The sequence below is a fragment of the Cyprinodon tularosa genome, unplaced genomic scaffold (assembly GCF_016077235.1).
Source record: "Cyprinodon tularosa strain WSP-4 unplaced genomic scaffold, ASM1607723v1 ctg318, whole genome shotgun sequence".
In the NCBI taxonomy this organism is placed as follows: Eukaryota; Metazoa; Chordata; class Actinopteri; order Cyprinodontiformes; family Cyprinodontidae; genus Cyprinodon; species Cyprinodon tularosa.
This window is the reverse complement of record NW_024039028.1, coordinates 35,136-60,044: the sequence shown is the minus strand read 5'-3', so window position 1 is coordinate 60,044 and position 24,909 is coordinate 35,136. Positions and strand designations below refer to the sequence as shown.

General features: G+C 40.4%; 1 protein-coding gene across 1 annotated transcript; it reads right to left on the bottom strand.

Annotated features, from left to right (window-relative positions):
- Positions 1-1,246: 1,246 nt before the first annotated feature.
- Positions 1,247-24,165, bottom strand: n4bp2 (NEDD4 binding protein 2). Its single transcript, XM_038292828.1, has 16 exons — positions 23,804-24,165; positions 20,557-21,556; positions 19,004-19,128; positions 18,773-18,861; positions 18,582-18,658; positions 18,340-18,480; positions 12,039-14,389; positions 10,734-10,819; positions 10,621-10,666; positions 10,349-10,509; positions 10,141-10,265; positions 8,470-8,599; positions 8,120-8,296; positions 5,746-5,914; positions 2,400-2,523; positions 1,247-2,310 (listed from the first exon to the last, which is right to left on the bottom strand). The coding sequence occupies exons 1-16, from the start codon at positions 23,997-23,999 to the stop codon at positions 2,262-2,264; spliced, it is 5,046 nt and encodes a 1,681-aa protein (XP_038148756.1). The 5' UTR covers positions 24,000-24,165; the 3' UTR covers positions 1,247-2,261.
- Between the last annotated feature and the right edge of the window lie 744 nt (positions 24,166-24,909).

Sequence of the window (24,909 nt, the reverse complement as noted above, 5' to 3'; positions counted from 1 at the left end):
TGCCAAAGAAGAATCTATAAAATGTTGGTGATGATCCAGTTCATAATCTGGATACAGGATTTTGTTTTTTATAAGATTCTCTAACATTGTGAGATAGGGATATTTGGCGGAACATGCAGTAACCCGTTAAATCAGAGGATGGCAGCAGTGACTATTGACAGCCTCAATATCGGACTCAAAAAATCAGGAGGTATTTCACTGAAGACAAAAAAAAAAACACAAGAAAAGGGAATGTTGTTGGTTAGATCAACTGAAAACTTTTGAACGGATTATTTATTATTTATTTGTTTTTTTAAATTGGGCGTGCTTTATGCCAAGGAAAAATCCATTAGATAACGATCCAGATGATGTGCGAGTTTTAGCTATAGGTCTAAGTCACAAGATGGTGCAAAAGGTCTACCCTCTCCGAGTGCTTTTCTATTAGTTAACTTAGTTTTTTTTAATACATAATTAGGGGAAACTTATTTTTTTACTACCACACCCTGCTGAAGGAAAAATGCTAATATTTAAAATTCTTAATGTAGCTTCGATATGAAAATAATCTTATTACAAATCTAAATGTTTAATTCTCGTGTTGCTGTTAACTTAAATATGAGCTGCTAGAAATTATAAAAATACGTTAAAATATACGTTGTTATATTGAATTGACCCCTTGATGCAGATAGTTTTTGATCTGAAAAAATCTTTAAAAACAAAACAAAAAAAAAACTTTTTTTCCACTGCATGTCCTCTTTTCTACTATAAAAGTAGGCAAATTGTCTCACCGTCAAACTTATACCCAAGGGAAGTGGTATTTTTATATAATTAATAAAATTTTCCAGGACACTGTAATAGAAAACACATTTTAAGTTATTGTCATTTCCTTGTCATTGCTAGGGTTCCCAAAAAGCACTGCCCTGGTGAATCTGGCTTAGGATTTTCTTTCCCCAATGAATAAAGATCTGACAAAAAGTAAAATGTTTATTTCATGTTATCAAGTTGTAATTTTTTCCAGCGCATATTACCTTCCATTTCTTATGTTGAAGAGAGGCTAGTGTAAATATGTATGTGTCCCAACAAACAGGAAGTCATTTTATTACATTTGGTTTAAACAACTATGGAACTGGTTATTTAGCTTAAAACAATACATTTCTTAAAAGTTCTATTGAAGAAATGGCAACAAAAGGTTTCAAAAAAGCCTCAAGCTGAAGAGCTGAAACAAACCTGCCAGCAAACAGGTTCAAAAATGAAGACAGGTACAAAAAAATGTAAAGAAATAGATTTATTTCACAAATAACATACTCTGTAAAACTGTAGACAAAATTACTAAAAATACATTCTTTAGAATAAGTGTGCACACAGTAATACATCAAAACTCACTCTTTTTAGAAAAATAAAGCAACAATTTAACTATAAAACTGGTGCAGCATACTTTAGAGGTCGGCTGCTAAAATAGAGTGTTTTAAAAGCTATAAGGAATGAGATTGAAGGCAACTTCACACAGAGACACCTGAGTTTGAGGATCAGAGGATTAGCAGCTAACCTTTTTCACATACATACGTGTTAGAAAACGTTGTGTTACTGCGGCCAGGTGCTGAGCCTAAAGCGGGGCAGCTGCCTCAGAAGCCACAGCAGAGATTGCTCCATCTGCTCAACGATAGCGGCTCACCTTTTTCTGCCCTTTGATCATATGTGAAGTTTTAACACACAGGCTGAGGTGAGTGTAAATCTAAAATAAAGAGAAAAGCTATATCTTTTCTTAAAGTCATTGACTGTGTTAAAAATATATATCTTTGTGTAAAAGAACATTAGGTTTAAGGTATTAACTTATTTTTAAGAGAACCTGTCTACATCCTGCAGAGGAAGTCTCCTTTCTGCGCAAACTATCAGAATTTATTAAGATGAAGGTAGAAACCGGTAATAGTAAGGCTCAAGTCTGCCAACTTCATAATCTAATCATTTAAAACAGATATGAGGTAAAACCAAACCTTTAAAGAATTTCAACTATAAAATGTATACGCTTACAACACCTTACAGGCAAAAAAAAGAAATATTTGTGTTTAATACCAGTAACGCAGTCCCATTCCATAATGGGTGAAAGATAAAAAAGTTTTCAGGTTACACGACCTTTAAAATGAGCAGCTCAAGGACTGATGGAGAGGGTTAATTGTTGGGGGAAAAATACCAATACTGACAGTTGGGGTTTTTTTTGGCACCGTACAGATTGTTCTTAAAAACGAGTGTGAGAGATGAAGAAAGTTCACGGCAGCAGAGACGGGGTCTCATCGCTTCAAAGAGACCAACACGAGGCCCGGCTTCGGCTCACTGAACCTGAGAGGAACACACAAGCAGAAGCTATGGGTGAAGGTGAATTTGTCTCATGCTTTCGTGTGACTTGTCTCGTGTGAGTGCATGTGTACCTGTAGTGCTTGTTGGTGAGGTAGTCTATGACGGCGGGGCGGATGCGGGCCACTCCCCCCTGGCTGTGGTTTCCTCTTCCTGTGATGACAGAGAGCTGAGGTCGACACAGACCCCGCTCGCAGTCTGTTCACAAAGAGGCCGGAGAGAAACAAAACACACAAAATTCAGTTAACAGGAGCAGGTTGGCACCACAGTATAGTGGTAAAGGTGAAGCAGCATCATGACACCAGTTGATGCTTTTAGATTTAATGATTCAATGGATTTTTAAAAATAAATATAACTTTATGTGAGGCAATTATCCAACTTAATCTAGTCACCTATATTTATAAAGTTCATTAAAAAAACAAAGTGCTGTATGTCTAATAATAATTGAAGGTAAAAAGTTCTTGGGATCTGAACCAGCATAGAATAACTAAAAGACAACAGGGAGCTGGTGGAGAGCAGCAAACATAATATGTTCTTGCCTTTTTTCTTTTATTTTTAGAAGACAAGCAGCTGGATTTTGGACAAGCAGAAGGCAATGAAGGGAAGCCGATCTGCACCTACATACAGCATGTTATAATAATTAAAACCTGAGGTCATAAAGTTGAAAATACTCTGTTCTAAATCCTGTCTGTACAAAACATTCTTGATTTGGGCACTCTGTCCCATCTTGAAAAAAAGCTTGTTTCTGCTACTGAGATTTGTTTGCAGAATATATATATATATATATATATATATATATATATATATATATATATATATATATATATATACAGGTGCTGGTCATAAAATTAGAATATCATGAAAAAGTAGATTGATTTCAGTAATTCCATTTAAAAAGTGAAACTTGTATATTATATTCATACATTACATACAAACTCATATATTTCAGATGTTTATTTTGTTTAATTTTGATGATTACAAATGACAACAAATGAAAATCTCAAATTCATCATATCAGAAAATTAGAATATTGTGAAAAGGTTCAAAATTGATGGCCCCTGGTGCCACACTCTAATCAGCTAATTAACTCAAACCACCTGCAAAAGCCTTTAAATGGTCTTTCAGTCTAGTTCTATAGGCTACACAATCATGGGGAAGACTGCTGACTTGACAGTTGTCCAAAAGACGACCATCGACACCTTGCACAAGGAGGGCAAGACACAAAAGGTCATCGCTAAAGAGGCTGGCTGTTCACAGAGCTCAGTGTCCAAGCACATTAATAGAGAGGCGAAGGGAAGGAAAAGATGTGGTCGAAAAAAGTGTACAAGCAAGAGAGATAACCGCACCCTGGAGAGGATTGTGAAACAAAACCCATTCAAAAATGTGGGGGAGATTCACAAAGAGTGGACTGCAGCTGGAGTGAGTGCTTCAAGAACCACCACACACAGACGTATGAAAGACATGGGTTTCTGCTGTCGCATTCCTTGTGTCAAGCCACTCTTGAACCACAGACAGCGTCAGAAGCGTCTTGCCTGGGCTAAAGAGAAACAGGACTGGACTGCTGGTGAGTGGTCCAAAGTCATGTTCTCTGATGAAAGTAAATTTTGCATTTCCTTTGGAAATCAAGGTCCCAGAGTCTGGAGGAAAAGAAGAGAGGCACTTCATCCACGTTGCTTGAAGTCCAGTGTAAAGTTTCCACAGTCAGTGATGGTTTGGGGTGCCATGTCATCTGCTGGTGTTGGTCCATTGTGTTTTCTGAGGTCCAGGGTCAACGCAGCCACATACCAGGAAGTTTTAGAGCACTTCATGCTTCCTGCAGCTGACCAACTTTTTGGAGATGCAGATTTCATTTTCCAACAGGACTTGGCACCTGCACACAGTGCCAAAGCTACCAGTACCTGGTTGAAGGACCATGGTATCCCTGTTCTTAATTGGCCAGCAAACTCTCCTGACCTTAACCCCATAGAAAATCTATGGGGTATTGTGAAGAAGAAGATGCAATACACCAGACCCAACAATTCAGAAGAGCTAAAAGCCACTATTAGAGCAACCGGGGCTATCATAACACCTGAGCAGTGCCACAGACTGATCGACTCCATGCCACGCCGCATTGCTGCAGTAATACAGGCCAAAGGAGGCCCAACTAAATACTGAGTGCTGTACATGCTCATACTTTTCATGTTCATACTTTTCAGTTGGCCAACATTTCTATAAATCCTTTGTTTTTATTGGTCTTCAGTAATATTCTAATTTTCTGATATGATGAATTTGAGATTTTCATTTGTTGTCATTTGTAATCATCAAAATTAAACAAAATAAACATCTGAAATATATGAGTTTGTATGTAATGTATGAATATAATATACAAGTTTCACTTTTTAAATGGAATTACTGAAATCAATCTACTTTTTCATGATATTCTAATTTTATGACCAGCACCTGTATATATATATTAGCTTCATTCTTATGCTCTGTGATTTATACTTAATTAAATAAGTTCTGCAGGTTATTTTGCTTTCCAATATTTTCAGCTAACATCCAGTTTGCAATGGTTTAATAGTGACTTCACCTACTCACTTTATGCCTTTTAAACACCTAGAAACAGCACTTTGCTTCAGATAACAGTTTAACTTGGTCATTTTTTACTAAAGTTTCAAATATTGAAAGGTAAAGGGGAGAAATTTTTTCAAATCACTGAAAAAAACGTCCCTCTTCCGAGAGGGAACGCCTATTTAACACATGCGAGAGCATTGCACACGCCCATTTCTCCTCATGCACGCTCTGTTTAAAAGTTTCTGTTTGTATCGCTCATACAAGCTTACTTTATAAACGAAGATTTGCATTTTTTTTATGTCAGAATCACCATCGGTAAGTGAAAATGTATTCACGACAAGCAAACATGTTAACAAAATAAAAATAACGTGTAAAGCCAATTGTAATACAAATAGGTGTATTTCTCTGCATCTTTAAAGCTCTGCAAGCATCTTTATAGCTAACTTTAGCATGCTAAAGACCATTAAACAAGCTATCGTCTAGCAAGATTTTTTTTTTTTGCCTTACATTTAGAGCTTTCAAGAGGAATGGATAGGAATGGTACGACAGCCTTACCTAGCCAACCTAATCACCAGAATGATTGACAATTAGGATGAAATCTTATTTTGATGATCCACCTGGAAAAAGTACATCCTCTACCATACCTTTAAATGATTTTGGCATTTAGATTGTTAAACTCTGACGATTTCTGCAACCCTTTAGCTTTTTTTTTTTAGCTAATTCAGCTTCTTCATTTAGCTTTATGCATTTGTATAGTATTTTTACAGGTTACTTTCTGGCTCCAGATGGTAGAAATCTACCTGCTACTTGCATGAGACTGATCAGAGTTCATGTTAGAAGGAAGGCTGTGCAGAATATTTGCTTCACCTGCAGTTTTTTCCTCCAGGACCTGAGCCAGATGCTCTAACGCCTCATTCACATGCAGCCCGTGGAGGTCCATGATGTTTCTGGGCAGCAGCGATTGGTTAACTCTTTCAAATATATGCACAGCTGCTCTGTGGTTGGCTTCACGCATCCGTTGGCCATGCAAGTGTCCCTAAAACAAGAGTAGAGAAAAACGCAATTAATACTTTAAGCTGGATTATAAACTGAAAATGTACATACAAAACAGAGTTTAAGAGGCGTTCTATTTCTAAGGCCGATACTTTACACTCTTTACAAAACCAAAGAAAAGAAAAAACTTAAACTAAGATTTATGCAGATCTACACTCACCGGCCACTTTATTAGGTACCCCATGCTAGTAACGGGTTGGACCCCCTTTTGCCTTCAGAACTGCCTCAATTCTTTGTGGCATAGATTCAACAAGGTGCTGGAAGCATTCCTCAGGGAGTTTGGTCCATATTGACGTGATGGCATCACACAGTTGCCGCAGATTTGTCGGCTGCACATCCATGATGCGAATCTCCCATTCCACCACATCCCAAAGATGCTCTATTGGATTGAGATCTGGTGACTGTGGAGGCCATTTGAGTACAGTGAACTCATTGTCATGTTCAAGAAACCAGTCTGAGATGATTCCAGCTTTATGACATGGCGCATTATCCTGCTGAAAGTAGCCATCAGAAGTTGGGTACATTGTGGTCATAAAGGGATGGACATGGTCAGCAACAATACTCAGGTAGGCTGTGGCGTTGCAACGATGCTCAATTGGTACCAAGGGGCCCAAAGAGTGCCAAGAAAATATTCCCCACACGATGACACCACCACCACCAGCCTGAACCGTTGATACAAGGCAGGATGGATCCATGCTTTCATGTTGTAGACGCCAAATTCAGACCCTACCATCCGAATGTCGCAGCAGAAATCGAGACTCATCAGACCAGGCAATGTTTTTCCAATCTTCTATTGTCCAATTTCGATGAGCTTGTGCAAATTGTAGCCTCAGTTTCCTGTTCTTAGCTGAAAGGAGTGGCACTCGGTGTGGTCTTCTGCTGCTGTAGCCCATCTGCCTCAAAGTTCGACGTACTGTGCGTTCAGAGATGCTCTTCTGCCCACCTTGGTTGTAACGGGTGGTTATTTGAGTCACTGTTGCCCTTCTATCAGCTCGAACCAGTCTGGCCATTCTCCTCTGACCTCTGGCATCAACAAGGCATTTCCGCCCACAGAACTGCCGCTCACTGGATGTTTTTTCTTTTTCGGACCGTTCTCTGTAAACCCTAGAGATGGTTGTGCGTGAAAATCCCAGTAGATCAGCACTTTCTGAAATACTCAGACCAGCCCTTCTGCCTCCAACAATCATGCCACGTTCTAAGTCACTCAAATCACCTTTCTTCCCCATACTGATGCTCGGTTTGAACTGCAGGAGATTGTCTTGACCATGTCTACATGCCTAAATGCACTGAGTTGCCGCCATGTGATTGGCTGCTTAGAAATTAAGTGTTAACGAGCAGTTGGACAGGTGTACCTAATAAAGTGGCCGGTGAGTGTATATAATAAAGATAAGGATGTTCTGAAACCTTTTCTGTTTATTTTTATTATCTTCTGAATAAGTTTGTTAACTTGTTGTTGACTCAGACTTTTAGCCTCACACAGCAAAAACAAACACAATCAGGTCAATAAAATACTAAAGTTGTCTTATACGAAATATCCTATAGGTTGATATTTGATATATTCTAAATATAGAGAAAACATTATTGCCCAGGATCATAGCAAGCTGTTAAAAAATGTACCTTTAATTCCTACGGAAAAGGAATTAACCAGTAACTTTGGTTCTAACATCATTTGGACTTCCCACAATTCATTTTATATTGTATGGTGATCCAACAAAACATACTGAATATTTCGGAAACAAGGAAATGTTTTAATGATTTCCTCAAAATAAAAACTAATAAGAGAAACTTTTTTTTTGAAATGCAACATGTTAAGAAGTCATAAACCTGGAACTGAAAGAACAACTTTCATTATAGAAACTGACCTGTTTGACTAAGTTTACTAAGGGTGAAAAAATATTATGTGTAAAGCTGATTGAAACATATCCTAGATACCGGCAGCTGAATAAAAGTGATATACAAACCCTTTAGATATTCATAGGTAATACGTTTTTTAAACCATTATTTTGTTTCCACTTCACGTTCTTGTCCCACTCTGTTGGCCCAGAAAATAGGTTGTTGCAGTGCAACTTGTGGGAAAGTTTTAAATATCATCAAAACTATTGCAGCAATTGACTGTTTGTGTATTCATTCTTAATCTAAACATGATTACGTATATTAATTCTTAACCCAAGAGTTAATAAACTGTTACCTGCTGTGCATAAAACGAGGCCACTTCTCTGCGACCCTGCTTATAAGCTTCTGCAGCCTTGGCAAAGCTCTCAATCTGTCGTCTTCTCTGGAGATTAGCCTCAGCCCGGAAGTCTTCATACTCGGGGTCCTCTGTATCCTGATAGGTAGGTGCAGCAGACTCCAGTGGCTTCTGTTTCTGCATGGATTAAATAAAAAGAGCATAATGCAGGTAGCTGCTCCTAAAATCTAAAGAATGTGTTGAAACAAATTGTTAAACTTGTTTATAATGAACCAGTTCAGCATGCAAAAGTTAAAATTAGAAGAAAAAATAAAGAGATGCACATGTGTTCGGAGAGGATGAGGTCACACCTTTTCCCTTTCCTTGCTAGCAGCTCTGTGCTGGTCCGACCGAGGAGCTCCTGATGCAACAACCATCTTCACAGGTTCCTCCTCGTTGAGAAGGGAGCGTAGAAACAACTCTGTCTGAGTCAGGTTGTACCTATGCAGAAAACAAAAAAAACTAAAAAAAATATATATACACTCACCGGCCACTTTATTAGGTACACCTGTCCAACTGCTCGTTAACACTTAATTTCTAAGCAGCCAATCACATGGCGGCAACTCATTGCATTTAGGCATGTAGACATGGTCAAGACAATCTCCTGCAGTTCAAACCGAGCATCAGTATGGGGAAGAAAGGTGATTTGAGTGACTTTGAACGTGGCATGATTGTTGGTGCCAGAAGGGCTGGTCTGAGTATTTCAGAAACTGCTGATCTACTGGGATTTTCACGCACAACCATCTCTAGGGTTTACAGAGAATGGTCTGAAAAAGAAAAAACATCCAGTGAGCAGTTCTGTGGGCGGAAATACCTTGTTGATGCCAGAGGTCAGAGGAGAATGGCCAGACTGGTTCGAGCTGATAGAAGGGCAACAGTGACTCAAATAACCACCCGTTACAACCAAGGTGGGCAGAAGAGCATCTCTGAACGCACAGTACGTCGAACTTTGAGGCAGATGGGCTACAGCAGCAGAAGACCACACCGGGTGCCACTCCTTTCAGCTACGAACAGGAAACTGAGGCTACAATTCGCACAAGCTCATCGAAATTGGACAATAGAAGATTGGAAAAACGTTGCCTGGTCTGATGAGTCTCGATTTCTGCTGCGACATTCGGATGGTAGGGTCAGAATTTGGCGTCTACAACATGAAAGCATGGATCCATCCTGCCTTGTATCAACGGTTCAGGCTGGTGGTGGTGGTGTCATGGTGTGGGGAATATTTTCTTGGCACTCTTTGGGCCCCTTGGTACCAATTGAGCATCGTTGCAACGCCACAGCCTACCTGAGTATTGTTGCTGACCATGTCCATCCCTTTATGACCTCAATGTACCCAACTTCTGATGGCTACTTTCAGCAGGATAATGCGCCATGTCATAAAGCTGGAATCATCTCAGACTGGTTTCTTGAACATGACAATGAGTTCACTGTACTCAAATGGCCTCCACAGTCACCAGATCTCAATCCAATAGAGCATCTTTGGGATGTGGTGGAACGGGAGATTCGCATCATGGATGTGCAGCCGACAAATCGCGGCAACTGTGTGATGCCATCATGTCAATATGGTCCAAACTCCCTGAGGAATGCTTCCAGCACCTTGTTGAATCTATGCCACGAAGAATTGAGGCGGTTCTGAAGGCAAAAGGGGGTCCAACTTGTTACTAGCATGGGGTACCTAATAAAGTGGCCGGTGAGTATATATATATATATATATATATATATATATATATATATATATATATATATATATATACATACATACACACACACAACAAAAGGTCTGGTAGAACACCGAAAATCAAGTATTTCCTCAATATAACAATAAGAGAAATAAGGTTCAGGAGTTATAGCTTTCATTTTAGGAAAACAAGGAGCTAAAACAAAAACCTAACCGCTTACATGATGTTATTGATGCAAAAAAGCCCAACAAGTCTGTTATATATGATTACAAGATAGTGTAATTGATTACAGCCTTTCCATACTTGTGATCTCTGAAGATGTCCTGCAGGAAATGTTTGTCAATGGTGGGAAAAAGTTCATAAAGCTGCTTCTCCTTTAACAACGTAGCTCCATCCCGGTGATGCAGCTCAAGGCGACTCTGTCTGGTCTTAAAGAAAAGCAGGTAGACAGATTTAATTGAAACAAGAAGGAACCATGTTATCTGATGATATATAACCTATGTTATGATACCTTTTGCATGCTATGCTGCAGAGCTTGTTCTTCTTTTATTATATCTCTAAGAGAGACAGGGGGACGGGACACATTCCAGTGATCCATAAAGGGGAGCTGAGCGCCGTCACCATATTTTCCACCTGGCTCTCGTAGACCATGTTTGGAAAGCCCCCTCCAACCTGAACATTTTTTTTTAAATATGCATTTAAGTCTTAAAAAAGCAGTAAATTTCTCTGTTTTTACAGTTTTTGCTGTAAAAGCAACCAAAGCATTTGCGTTTTGCTACTTACTTTCATCGAGCATGTGGAAAGACAGAGCTGCTTGTCTTTGCCTTTCCTGGAAAACGAAATGCTTTAAAAGGCGGTCGACAAAAACTAAGAAGAAAAGTGGATTTTAAACTCACCTCGGTTGTTTCTTTCCACTTTTGGTGGAGGAGTTTAGCCAGATTCAGATCCATCTCCACAGCAAACTCATCTGCTGAACAGGTGCCTGGTTATAAGGAACCAAAAAAAATAAAAAATCAAAGGCTGGAGCAAACCATCCATAGACTCAGCAACACAGCAGCCCCTTGCTAAATTACGTATTCCTCCTAAACCTATTGGCCACAACCTTTTATCCCTTAACAGGACTTTATGTTACACGTACACAGAATGCAGCACATAGCCTTGAAGTAGAAGGAAAAGTATTTATGGTTTTCAAATATTTAGTCTAACAAATGTGACCAATGATTTGTGCATTTATTTTCAGCTCCATCTGGGCAAGCTTAGTATAATTAGATGGAAAGTTTGGAATCAGAATGAACACTTCTGCCATAAATATGGTTTCATTCGTTCAATAAATACCAATGAATTGTAGGGCTGATTTTATATCTAGGCTTATTTCTTCTGTGCTGGATGGTTAACCATCAGCTAGGTCTTCAGTGTTTTTGCAGCAATGGACTGGCTTACTTCCAAGGTAAGCAGCTGTCCAAACGATCAACTTCAGCATCGGCAGGCAGAGTGTTAATATATAGAGTTGGGAATATGATGCATTCAAATATAAGCCAATGGATTTGGGTGAATGATCATATTTTAGTAGCTTTGCAGTCGCATCATGGGAACTTTATTCCTAAACTATCCGACGCTTTCATTGTTCTTCAAGATGCCATTAATAACCTCATATCTTGCTACAGAAATCAGAGATTTATACAGTAGTAGCAGATTCAAATTTCCCATTCAGGCTGAAAGGCAGCCAAATGGCCTCCGGTTTCCAGCCAACCTCCCTCTTTCTGCTGGGAGTCTCCATGTTCTCCATAACTCCACCCATAGGGATTGCAGCTGGTTTACACTCCACCGATGTAACCGTGGGATTTATGTTACCCCTACAGATTTTTCTGTTACCAGCGAAGGACCTGCCAAAAAGCAGTCAAGGACCCATCATGAAAACAGTGGAGCTTTTAAAGCACTAGTACTGTAGTTAGATCAAGTAGTGTCTTCTAAAGGAAAGTAGTTGCAGTCATTTTATTTAGGGTCATTAGAGTCACAGGGGCTGAATACAAAAGCACATATCCATGTTTCTTTTTTAATTCGCAAAAACATGGAGAGACAAGTGTTTTTGCAAGCTACTGCATATATGGCTGCTACTTTCATTTATCGTAAACATTAGAAGTTTGAGTTTGAAATGTACCAACAGAAAGCTATTCAGGGTGAGTAGACTATATGTGAATTACCTGGGTCTACTCCAACTGGACCAAACAGTTCTGTTAACTGCAGTGCCAGTTCTGTGGTCAGTTTTAGCTCCACGGTTTGAATGTCCAGGTGTTTGCATCGTCGCTCAGGTTTCCTCTGACTCTGTTCTCTCTCCATCTCTTCCATCTCAGCCTGCAGAAGCCGATTGATCTCGTCCATGCTTGCCATATCATCGATAGTTTCATTCTCAACTTCTAAAATACCTTCCACCTTATCTGTGCCCAAAGCTCTTTCTTTTGCAAGCAAGTGGTCATTGTTGGAGCTGTGCTCTAAGCTCTCTGCAGCCTCAGGGAGGCATGGTTCTGCCTGAGGAGACTGCGCCAAGTCTGAGGCTGGATCTGATGGCTCCTCGGCTGTAACTGGAGTCGATTCCCCTCCAAATGGGACGGCCTTGCATTCATTTGACTCGTTAACTTCCACACCAGTTGACTCATGAGTTTCTTCTTCAAGCTCAGCTCCTTTTTGCTCCTCCACATTAACTTGTTCAGCATCAGAAGCCTCACACGAAGCTTCATTTGGATTGGATGATTGGATAAGCTCCAAATAATCTTCATCCCTGAAAAATCTCTCTCCAGAGTCCAGCAATAGGTTGGTGGTCCATTCCAGGTCCTTACCACATTTGTCATACAGATCCTCTAATGTATCAAAGCTAACCAGTTTAAAATGCCGGCTGAGGATGCGCAGGCTTTCCAGCCGGTCCTGACTAACTCCGAGCTCTTCCCCCTCCATATCGGTGCTCTTCTCATGAACCACCCGGTAGGGTATGTCAATGTGGCTGGATGAGTGAACATCAGCTGCCGTAGAAGATGACTTTGGCACAAAACGAGAAGAGTTTCCTTCCAAGACCCGGATATTGGTGGAGGGTCTGCTGGTGGAGACTGATGCACCATCAGAGCTGCAGGGACGGTTGAGACGCCAGAGAAGTGCAAAGTCTTGAGGTTCTGTCTGAGTGGAGAGACCTGTTTCTGCTAAAGCGAGAGGGGCTGGCAGCTCAGGATGAGGCTGGGAGAGAATATCAGAACTTTTGGTTTCAACATCAGACTTCGGGCCGTCTTTGTTGTCTGCATTTTCCTCTATTGCCTTTGGATTGTCGGAATCGTTCATGGAAGAATTGTGAGAGAAGGTGAGGGCCAGCTTACACAGCTTACCCGATCTCCGACCTTGTTGCTTTTTTTCCTGACTGCTCCCACAACTTTCCACTTCTGCAAATAACTCAGACATTGAGCAATCAGGGGTCTTATCAGACTCTGGCGCTACAGCTCTGAGACTTTCCTTCACATCTGGATCTCGGCTTCCAACTTCATTGCTGCATTCAGCTGGTAATGTTGTCTGTTCTTTGGCCGTTTTGGAGCCGCTAGTGTCCCTTTCAGTGTTAGTACTCGCTCTGTTTTCACTATCCACTCCTTCATCCGGGCTGGCTGTTGATTGCTTCAGCTTCCCGTCCTGAATGCAGTCAGGTAAATCAGCCTTGCTCTCGTTTTGCTGCCTCTCTCCGCTGCTGCTTTGGTGAACTTCTTTCACCACAACACCTGCTTCACCCTTGTTCTCAAAATCTTCCCCCGACCAGATAGACTGCGGTGATGATGACCTCATCTGATCAGTGACCGCACCCGCCTGGATAAGATCAAGAAGCTTCTGAAACTCTGTTAGATCAGGACTGGACGATACAGTCAGTGTTTTTTCATCTTCAATTTCCTTTACTTGCATCCCTCTTTGCCTTTCTCCTCTCCTCACCGGCCGCTGCTGAAGAGACCCTTCAGAGGGCCAGTCGCCAATAAAGTTAAGCATATTAGAGTTTTCTCCGTCTTCCACATGCCTCTCTGATTTCTCATCTGGTCGCTCATCCTTTATGGTTTCATTGTCTGACGGGTGAGCATCTTTAACCAGGTCTGCTGGTGCTGTCTGGTCAAACTCAGACCTCCTGCTTGATCTTTCCCTTCTCACTCTTTGTGCAATAGATTCACAGAAGGCCACAGGAGTATCATCCACACTGTGGTCCTCATTCATCACAGATTCAACAATACAATCTGGGATTCTCCCATCCACTTTAGGGGTGTTCTGCTCTAACAGCACGTTCAGCTCAGAATCCAATTCACCAGAGTAAATATAATCATCTGCATCAAAGTTGTCAGGCCCGCTGCTTTGTTTCCCAGACAGCTGCAGATTGAGTGACACATTGGACTCCGAGGAGACGTCCTCGTGCAATCCAACCTCTCTGATGGATGACACGTCAGGAAGAGAGGAATATAGCTGAGGGTGGAGACTTCTAGATCCTTCAGTCAATCTAGGCTGATCCACAAGGTCAGGACAAGGTGTGTCCCCAGAGACTGGCCTAAAGAAAAAACAAAACAAGATGGAATGGTAACTCATTACTGAACTAACAGAAGACAAATGTTTTGATTATTTTAAACTGCAACTGCCCTAGGGGTGTAAATCACATCCATCATGGCGATTCGATTCAGTATTGATTTCCTGACCCAGCGATTTGATTATTTTCGATACTCAAGAATAAACCACGATACGATTCGATTAATTGTTTTTTTGTTTTGTTTTGGGGTTTTTTACCTTACAGGCTAGACAATGTTTCAAATTTGAAATCAATCAATGAAAGCTGTAATATCTTTATGCATTTTATTTGAGAAACAACAGCAATTAACAGAAGTAGAAAAGTTGCACTCCACCTATTACTATTGAAACCTCATTCACTGAAAAATAATAATACCCCTGCGTTATAGATTCTGAAAGGCCTTGCATCAAAAAATACTGCACAAAATCAGTGCAATCAGTGCAATGCAATACCTCGGCTCCAGACGTCCCCGCCCCCTCTACAGACGCTCCGCTGCACCTCTCCCAGATTGTAGCTGACCACAAACAGTGCTGCAGACAGGAGGCCAGCTTGTTTTCTTTTTATGACCGAAATTGCGGAAAACAACTCGTGAAGTTAGACCAGCTAGAAGAGCGAGGTGCGCGAGAACGCTGGGACCCTTTTTCCACCTGGATCCCCGCTCTTTTTGGCCCTCATGTCCCTCCGTCGTCGGACTAAACTCGGCCCCACTTCCTCACCGCCTCGGCCGTATCTAGACCCACAGCGTGTAGCACAGACCACGTTTCAATACTGAGCATAAATCAAAAATGTCTGTGTCAAGCTTACTGCAACACACTGCTGTAAGAGTATAACCAGGAAGCGAGGTAGGGGTGCAAAATAGGTTTAGCGCCACCGCAGCACGGGAGGGAGAATTACGCCCAGGAGCAAAGGGATAAAAATAGACCGGAGAAAAAAAAACATGAATTGATACTCTTGCGGACGTATCGATGCATCGGATCGTCGGCTGTTGGATCGATGCATCGATACAAAACCATTATTTACACCCCTAAGCTGCCCCATGTTAACTCAGCAGTAGTGAGATTGATATGTGTAGAACTGAGTTGAGTTCTATGTTATCAATCTGGGATGGGAGTCGTTAAGTATATCCGTAAAAAGGAGGGACGTTTAGTATAATACTTCGAGCTGATTGGGTGATCTGCCAGCTAGTACCCGCCTTCCAGAATACGCTTCCAACCAACTTGGTCATCCATGAGAGCCACCAATGATGATCACAATGATTCATCTGCAGTTTCTTTAGTGCTTTCACAACTAGCTGAGTAAGCTGCTAAATCAAACTTTTTCCAAATCCTTTCAAAGTGCTTTGCTCCTTTTTTAAATCGAGAGATTGTGGCTATTTTAGCTAAAACCAAGTCAATTGTGGTATCAACAGGTGAGTCCTCCAGCGTAGCCATGTTTGTAATGCCCCTGAAAGGCCCTTCTGACTCATCATTCCTACATGTCCCTGGCTATGAGATGGACGTATTAGGGGTAGTCTTTCAAGATGGATTTGTTGTGAGACTGAAAACTCAGATCTCGCAACAATCCAGCTTGCAGCACAAGGTTAACATCATATACCATCATAAAACATCAGACATCAGACTTTGAATATATTATCTATTTTAGTGCGAATCTGAGTGATCGGTAGGGTTGGGTGTTGATAATCAATCGGAATAAATTCTAACCTTTCGAATCTCCCGGATTCCCTAAAACATTGTAGGAATTCCGAGAGATTCGAAAGGTTAGAATTTATTCCGATTGATTAGCTCAAGCTGCCGACTAGAGGAGAAGCTGCCTAATATTAGCGAAGAATCCACAGTAACTATGCTTACATGACACAAATAATCGTCTTGAGGCCCAATCAGATCAAAAATGTTTCATGTAAAGCTGTTAGACTGAAGATTCTAATCCGATGCGGCCTGATCAGAAAAAATGTCATTCCGATCGAGAGCATTTTTTTTTTAACTTGTGAATAATTTGAAGCATAACTTCATTCATTGTTTATTTGAGTTCACTTGGAATCTGTTTTATATGATAGAAGCCACTAACTGAGAGATAGAGTAGGAAATCTGATCGTTCCTCTGTCCACAAAAGTAAAACATCACTACTTCCACATCTAGTTGAGTGGAGCTGAGGTGCAGTAAACGATGCTGCCTTCCTGATTTTCCTGACATTGAGCCTCGCACCAAATAAACAGTCAGAATCAGTTCAATAAAATAATACAGTCTCTTATGCGACATAAGTACCTGAAGCATCAGAAACTGGGTATGTGTAAATGTGTTTTACTGAGGTTTTAAACAATGAAGCCCTACATTGAAGTTTAGCTCTGCATACAGAAAATTAGATTCAAGTTCATAGGTTTGAAATGTATATTGGTTGAAAATAACTATCTGATTACTTATAGTAATGTTTACACAAAGTTAGATGTTTAAGGAGCTGTCCAGACTATTTTATCCAGACAAAACTCGATTAGCTGGCTAATCTATAACATTTAAACTTCTATGACCGTGTTTCTTAACAGAATCAGAGTCAAGAATCAATAGGAAGTGGAATGAAAACAAGGAATTAAAATATGATTTGAAATAATTTAAATTAAAAAAATGGCCAGCCGTAGTGATAGGCCAACATGAAGGAGTGTGTAGCTGGGATTGATTGTTTCGGATGTTTAAAGGAATCTTAAATACCATCACTTCCCATCCATTAGACATTAGATTGGTGTTGAAAAACTTGAAAGTTAGTGATTACAATGTTACCTAATGTGAATCATTTTAATGGGGTTTCAGTACTTTCTCAAAGGCACTTAATTTCTCTACAGCAGGTCTGAGGCAAAACACTAATAACATTCCCTTTTATTCTGAAAAAAAAAAAAAATCACGACCATCAAGAGAATACCCAACTCTTCTTTTAATCCATAAAAAAAATAACAAGCTGTGAGGATTATTCTTTTTGATGATGTGTTTGTCTGTTACACCATAGTTTTACCTGCCTGTTCCGTGTCCGAACTAATGTTTTTCCAAATAGTTCATCTATTAAGGAAAGTTTCTCTATCAGGATGAAAAGTCATCTTCATTAAGGCAAAGATTTGGGAAAGGAATGAGAGCGGTGTCCTTGATCTAAAAAACACTAATATCTTGATTAGGCTAAAAATTTATGAAATTAATGAAAAAATCCCCCAAAAAATAATGGATAGTAATTATTTTAATGATCCGCGGAAACCCTGAATCATTTCCGTATGTTTTGCTGCTTTGAATTTAATCATCTCACGCATGCTCTCTACCATCTCCAAGGGACTCAGAGCGGAGCGGACGGGAGCCACAGTGGGGGCTGTAGGCTTTGCTTTGAGCAGCCGGTCTGGAGCGCAGCGGGGGTTGCTGACGGAGTATGAGGGATTTCGGGGTTAGCATGACATGTTGGTCATGTTGCTGTTAGCATAAACAAAACGTGTTGCACAATGCTTGCACACTGTTGCACTTTTATTCACAACTTTCTTTCCGCCGTCATCGTAGGTCCCTCTAAATGCAAAGCGCTCCCATACAGTAGACCTATAAAGTCCTGCTGGCGCGTCTTCCAACTCCTGTCTCCACAACAACTGATTTTTTCCCCTGCTACACCGGCTAAGCTGCTTCGCTTCTTCTTCTCCTTGTTTACTACTGGTGGTTGGCTTTGGTTGCAGCACCGCCACCTTCTGCTCTGGAGTGTAATCGCTTCACCTATGAGAAAAAGGAGCAGCGCATGAACCGAACGAAACACACGCGAACCGAACCGAGACAGTCGAACCGAACGGTTCGGACAGTTTTCATAAATCGTCCCATCCCTATTAAGAAGTGTTATATAAGAGTTTTTCCCGAGTGATCACTTCTCAGGAAAAGACAGAGAAAGCTTCAAGGTGTAAACACAGAACTCTGAGCATAAAGACTCACAGTGAGTGGCAGTCCTCCTTTAAAAGAGCCTGTTTAAAGTCGGGCATGTGTGAGCCCATGATGGACTGGACTGTGACAAAGGGCTCGTATTCATTCAGCATGCGACGGATGGTTTCAATGGGCACCTCATGGGTGGTACGCCTGCACATTAACACACACAGGAAGCACAATCATAGCAGATTATCCTCAGGAGCACCATTGTTCATGATAAACAAAAAGGCAGACGTTCTCCTGCGGCTTACCTCACCAGTTCTCTGGGCTTGGTCTTCCACCAAGTATCCGGCTCTTTGAACAGCACCTTATATCCATGTTTCAATGCCTAGAGCAGACCGCAGAGAGTATTTTATGCAGTTAATAACATAGTTCTATGTAGCCGATGTGATAAAAATCTATGATGTGATAAAAAGAACCACCTCTTCCCTAGCTAACCGACCTGAGCCACATAGGGTTTCATCTCCCATCCCTGCATGTTGGTGTTATCGATGATGATGGGGCTCATTCCTCTCTCAAAAGCCTCTCTGGCTGTAAGACACGATTTAAAAACCAAGAGAAACAGAAAGTGCGATCATAAACCGCATAAATACAAGGAAAAACATGCCTCAGTTAGAGGATTTAATTTCCACAAGGGTCACAGAGAGAACTTTATATTAATATGCATATAAACCTCGTTTATGGTTCCACTCATGGGCTTCCCCCAGAGCTGCGGGGTTAAACTGGTACCGTCCACCACGAATGAAGTAGTCATCAGTGGTCAGCACAACTCCATCAGGGTTATGATCCCACAGGGCTCTGCAAAGAGGCATATAACCACAGATGGCTGGAGCAGAAATCTAGTGGTACAGTAAAGCAATGTCAGCTGCAGGGCGCACCAAATGAAAAAAAAAATGTTTTTAATTTTTCTTGCACTCATCAATTGATCTATTAATCATTCCAAATAAGTAACTCCTGTGAAATGTGTATTATTTTACTCATTTCTATTTAAATTCATAAAGCAGTGCTGTGTTTGTTTTAATTCTTGTATGTCTTCTCAGTAAACAGAATATTTTCAAAGAAATTCTTTGCGATCACAAGATTTTTCTTTTGTGGTAAACGTTAAACAGGCATTTGTTTTCTTCTTGGTAAGGAGCGATTCTTGTCTTTGAACTCGTCAAGTAAGTAAGCGTTAAAATCACCTCAGCTCTGATTGGCATGCAGTGGGAACACCAGAGCCAGGTTGACCCACTAATTCATGTGATACCATTGAACACAACATACAGAGGTCAACACAACGTGCCAATCGCTTCTGATCTAACAAGCTGAAAGAACTCTGTGTACATTCGATCAACATGGAGCACCACTGGTGAGAGGAATTTAAACAGATAAAAAGCAAAAAAATAAGGCACACTTTTTACACCCTAGCATCCTTACACGCTGATCTCCATTGTTTTCTTTCCTGATTTCTGTCGCACTGGTGACATGTACGCTAACCCAGGGTGATGGTGTCATCAGCCATGCAGCTTTCCAGCGACAGGTTATACACGTCTTTTTTGCCAGTGGGAAGGGAGCCAAATGCCGATTGTTAGCAGGTTGACCGATATTTGTATTTTCAGTGGCTAAGTAACCTTGGTAACCTAAGTAACCTATGTTTCTCTGCAGTTGTATGGAGATCCAATGTTTTCCAGCCGTTTGCAGAGAGCACGTTCCTCAGCTGTTCTTGAGCTCCTACTTTACCTACTTTATGTTTACATCCAGTTTTAATATAAATATATTAAAAAACAATAGTGATATTAAGGGTTTCATTTCCAGAAATCAAGCATAAATCCAGCCTGAGTGTAGCTGGTGTATTTCAGCTCTTCTGTATGCAATACAATCTGTAATATGGGTAGTCCCAGTTAAGTCATTATTTGACAAGTAACATGATTACGTCTCATACAGGGCCAGCTTACTTTGAATTTGTTTTTTACCTCATTAAATAAAACAAGTCAGTTCAAAACAATATTTTGAAGTATCTGAGGTTTGTCTGAATGGATTAAATTGTTATGCTCTATGAATCACGATACAACACATTTATTCACGTCTATATTTAAAATGAGCCCTGTTGAGCCAACAACTTCTTCTAAATAAAAAAATAAATCTATACGATTATCTTCTTAGTTCATTACCCTGAACTGAAATGTCCACTTAATACCAGTAACTCACAAACACATCTACAACTACAGGATATCAGAGCTTGTTTACCTTGCCAGGGTTGACTTGCCAGAACCTGGAGCACCACGAAGCAAGACAAGCACTTTTCCTTGAAACTGCAACCTGCTGTGAGGAGCAGGGGCCTGCAGGGCGGCCTGCGGGACCAATGACTTTAGGACAGTAGCACCTGGTTGGAGGGACGCTTTACTGAGGGGGTGCTGATTCAGCCAGAAGGAGGCATGTCTGGGAGGGTTGAGCCAACAGGAGGGTCCCTGAGCCACCACCGGCGTGATGAAGGCTGGCCTCTGGTTTCCGGGGTCATGGGGACAAAACGTCGGTGCAGCCACGTTCCAGGGTGGCGGCACATAGCTGTGTGGGTTGCCATTTAATGAACTCACTTTAGGTCTTGCTCCACTGACTAACGAATCAGAGAGTGTGGCTGAAGTCCATTCTGTGGTCTCCTGCTTTTTATACACCTGGAAAGCAGAGGGACGGCCTGCAGCTGCTAAGTCCAAAGAGGGTTTAGGGCTGCCTGCAGAACCTCCTTTTGTCAGGTGTGTAAAGTCCAGAACATCTTTCTGTGCCTCTTTGACTTCATCCCCCCATGTGCTGAGCTGGTTGAGAGGAGAGGAAGGTCCGGACAGATTTTCCACCAAACCATCTGACAGGGGCGGTTGGAAGGTAAAACGCTCCTCGGATGCAGCCTCCATGCTGCTCTGGAGTAGCTCTGGGAGAGCCTGCTGGGGGAACATAGGTAAAGATGAAGACATGCAGCTAGGCGGTGCATCGCTAACATCCTGCCGCTTGGTAAGCGTCTCCAACTCCTGATCAATGAGCAGGTCCAGATCGTCCGTCAGCAAGGTGTCAGAGGGAGGAGAGGAGGGTCGATGTGCCGTCCTGTGGGGGTGTCCATCTGGATTGGGCTCAGAAAAGCGATCTGGGCCGAGCAAGGCCGCTGCAGTCCGCTCGAAGCCAGAAACAGGAGGAGGGAACGGGGTGACGACTTCCGCCGCATCAGACAGCTCCAACAGAGAGTCCATCGCATTTTCAACTGAGGCACAGACAGACGGCAAAGTTAGTGAGAGAGTTGATGTACCTCAATCATCATCATTACATCATCAGTACTTTTATTGTAATTTGTATACACAGAGAATATATAAAACGAAATTTTGTTTTGTACAGCGTTTAGACAGTCAATGAGCAGCAGTGAATAAACATTTCCATTCCATAAAGATCAGCAGTGATCGAATGTAAACAGTGTGGAAGGAAAAAACATGGAGAAAAAACGCATTGATATGGAAGTTCAGAGCATGAATATATATGGTGCAAATATACAGTATTTTGGTTTGGCTTTATCAGTGTAATGCAGAGCCTGTGACATGATTTTAAGTTTTTTCAACAGTTCTTCAGCAGGAAGTTTTTCAATTTTCTGCTAAGCTTAACGTCGAGAGCAGGGAGGCAGAGGCAATGGATGCAGGAGTTTGCCCTGCAACCAAAGGGTTGTTGGTTCAACCCCCGGCTATGGCTTTCATTGTCATTGTGTCTTTTTGCAAGACACCTCACACAAATTGCCTTCTGATTATGGTCAGAGAGCCCCAAGGTGGCTGTGGCTACAGTGTGAGGGAATGAATGAATGACTGAATGTAGTATAAAGTATAGGGATGCACGATATTGGGATTTTGGCCGATATCCGATGTGCCGATATTTTAAAACTCACGTAGCCGATAACCGATATTGATACCGATGTTAAAGCTGGATAAAAATAAGTAGTCATTGAAAATAGCAGTTTTGTTATCCATTACTGACACTTTGAAAAATAATATACTCAAATATATTTTCATATGCTGATATCAAATTGATTTTTAAAAACGTGGTATCAATCTATTTTACTTTCAAAATCTGGTGAAATATCATCGTTCTGTTACAAACTCTCGTGATATTTTGCAAATTCTTCTGAGATTTTGTTAGTAAAATAGATTGATACCGCGTCAATATATCAACATATAAAAATATGGCAACATTTTGTGAATTTTCGGGGGATTTCGTAGCATAACGATGAAATTTAGCAATATTTCATTAGTAAAATAGATCGATATGGTGTTTTTAAATGGCAATATATCAGCATATGAAGATATTGTGATATTTTTTTGTATCAATATTTTTTCCCTCGTCTTTAGAAGTTTTTAAGTCTGTAAAAAAGAAGTTTTTGAGGAAGAAGAAGAAATAGTATTTATTCATTTATTTTTTTTAGACTTCAGAAACTCAGAAGCTGATCAAATATCGGGTTAAATATCGGTGGGGTGGCCGATGTCCGATATTCAGTTTTAAGGCCGATACCGATAGGGGGCCGATTATATCGTGCATCCCTAATAAAGTATAAAGTCTCAAGAAAGCACTGTATTAGTACAGGCCAATTACCATTCTTAAAGTCAGTGTGCATAAACAATAAATAATCAAAATTAATACAAATTAAAAACACAGAGTTCAACATATAACAACAATAAAAATGTGTTAAAACCTTTATAGTTAGTGTATAAATCCTCCGCTTTCAGAATAGTATTTATATTTGTGAGGTTTTTAACATGTCTTTAAGGCATACGATCCAATGGAAAACACAAACACTATAATTAGGCTTACCATATTTTTTTCTTATTAGCACTTGTATCATAATAAATATCACAATATATTGAGGTTAAGTTTTTTAGTCCATATCTTTTACCCAGTCCTAGTCTATTCTGCACTACTTATTCCAGGAAGGCTTGAAAACAAGATAAAAAAAAAGCTAACAGCACTTTTAAAAGAAAAATATGACATGACTATAATTGTATCCATAGGTCAAAGTTTCAGTAAAGACAGAAGTTGGTTACAGAGAGGTGTTAAACCAAGGATGGACAATATATATATATATATATATATATATATATATATATATATATATATATATATATATATAAAAGCTCAGTGTTGCTTTGATAACTGGTAAGGGATGGTCTTAAAAGATACATTTAGGGGAAAAAAAGGCTTAAAGGCAAACTGCTTAAAACAATAAATAGTAGACTATCAGACTTACAAATATTGTGCATTATCAATATAAAGTAGCATGTAAAGTTGTCAGGAGTATGAGTTAGCTGAACTTAAAAGCAGCCTCCTGTTATTTATCATATTAGTTAAGGTACTGTCACAGGAAACGACTAGTCACTAATGATTTGTATTTGTACAGCCAACAAGCTAACTGGTTAGCCAAGTTACTAACTGAACCAGCAGGTTGGGCAGCGAAACTTCCGTGTGTTTTGGGTACCTTTAAAGTCGCACTCTGAGAGCACGATGTGTATAACCTCTGGGTCCAGATGTGAAAACATCTCCTGCATTCTTTTAAGGATTTTCTCCTTTTCGGCGCTGTTTTGAAAAAAGCCATATCCCACGGGTCGTCCTTCCTCGGGTGGCCCATTAGGTTGCCTGGCTGGGCTCTGTCCGTTTTTCTTTCTACGGGGCATAACGTGGACGAGCTACAGCCAGAAAAGGCTGCTGTCACCAGCCGTTACAGACTGGGGAGTCGCGAAAGAGTAGTTGTCAGCGGTTACCATTATACCGTAATATCCACTGGAGAAACTCAGGTGCAAGAATGTACAGCGCTCCGGCGCAATAATTGCGTCGGATTTTACAACTTCCGGTTAACGCACCAGTCGGACGCGCTGCAAAAAGCGACTTCAAAATAAAAGCTCGATTATTTTACTTTTTTAGTTGAAGTTCCAGACTACCAGACCAACAGCTTTTTAAGAAGTTAAAAAACTAGTTTCATAGGAAAAACTCTTTCAGAGAAAAGGATCGCCACTGAACGCATGTAAAACCATTTAAGAGCGCTTCCAGAACAAAGAACTCATTATTGTGAAATGTTAAAGCAGCAATAACAATATTTGCGTTATGTAACTTTAACAGTAGAAGGCATTTAAGAGGACAAATCATGCTTGCTAAGTATTATAAACGCAAATCTCATTTCAGTTGTAACAAACCTCCGTTTTCTATCTTTATAAAAGATTTGAATTCGTACTATCCTGTTATTGATTATTCCATTAATTTGAAAGCAGTGGAAACAATACATTTAATATCTTAAAGATCTCTGTATATCTTCTTGCTGTCATATGTATAAAATCCCCCTATGCACCATGTACATGTTCTGATAATGTTTAATATAAGGAAAAAAAAGAAAATCATATCAGTGGATCCATTCTTGATCAGTCAGTCAAATATAATGTACTATCATTTTTATTATTTTTGTTGTTAATACAAATGATAGATGTTAGAATTTCCCCATATTATACCGCCTCTGTGTTTGGTGGATAGGAGCGGTGCATCAGTAGGGACATCGGTAGATGTCGCTGTTTTTTGAAACAATAAAATAAAATA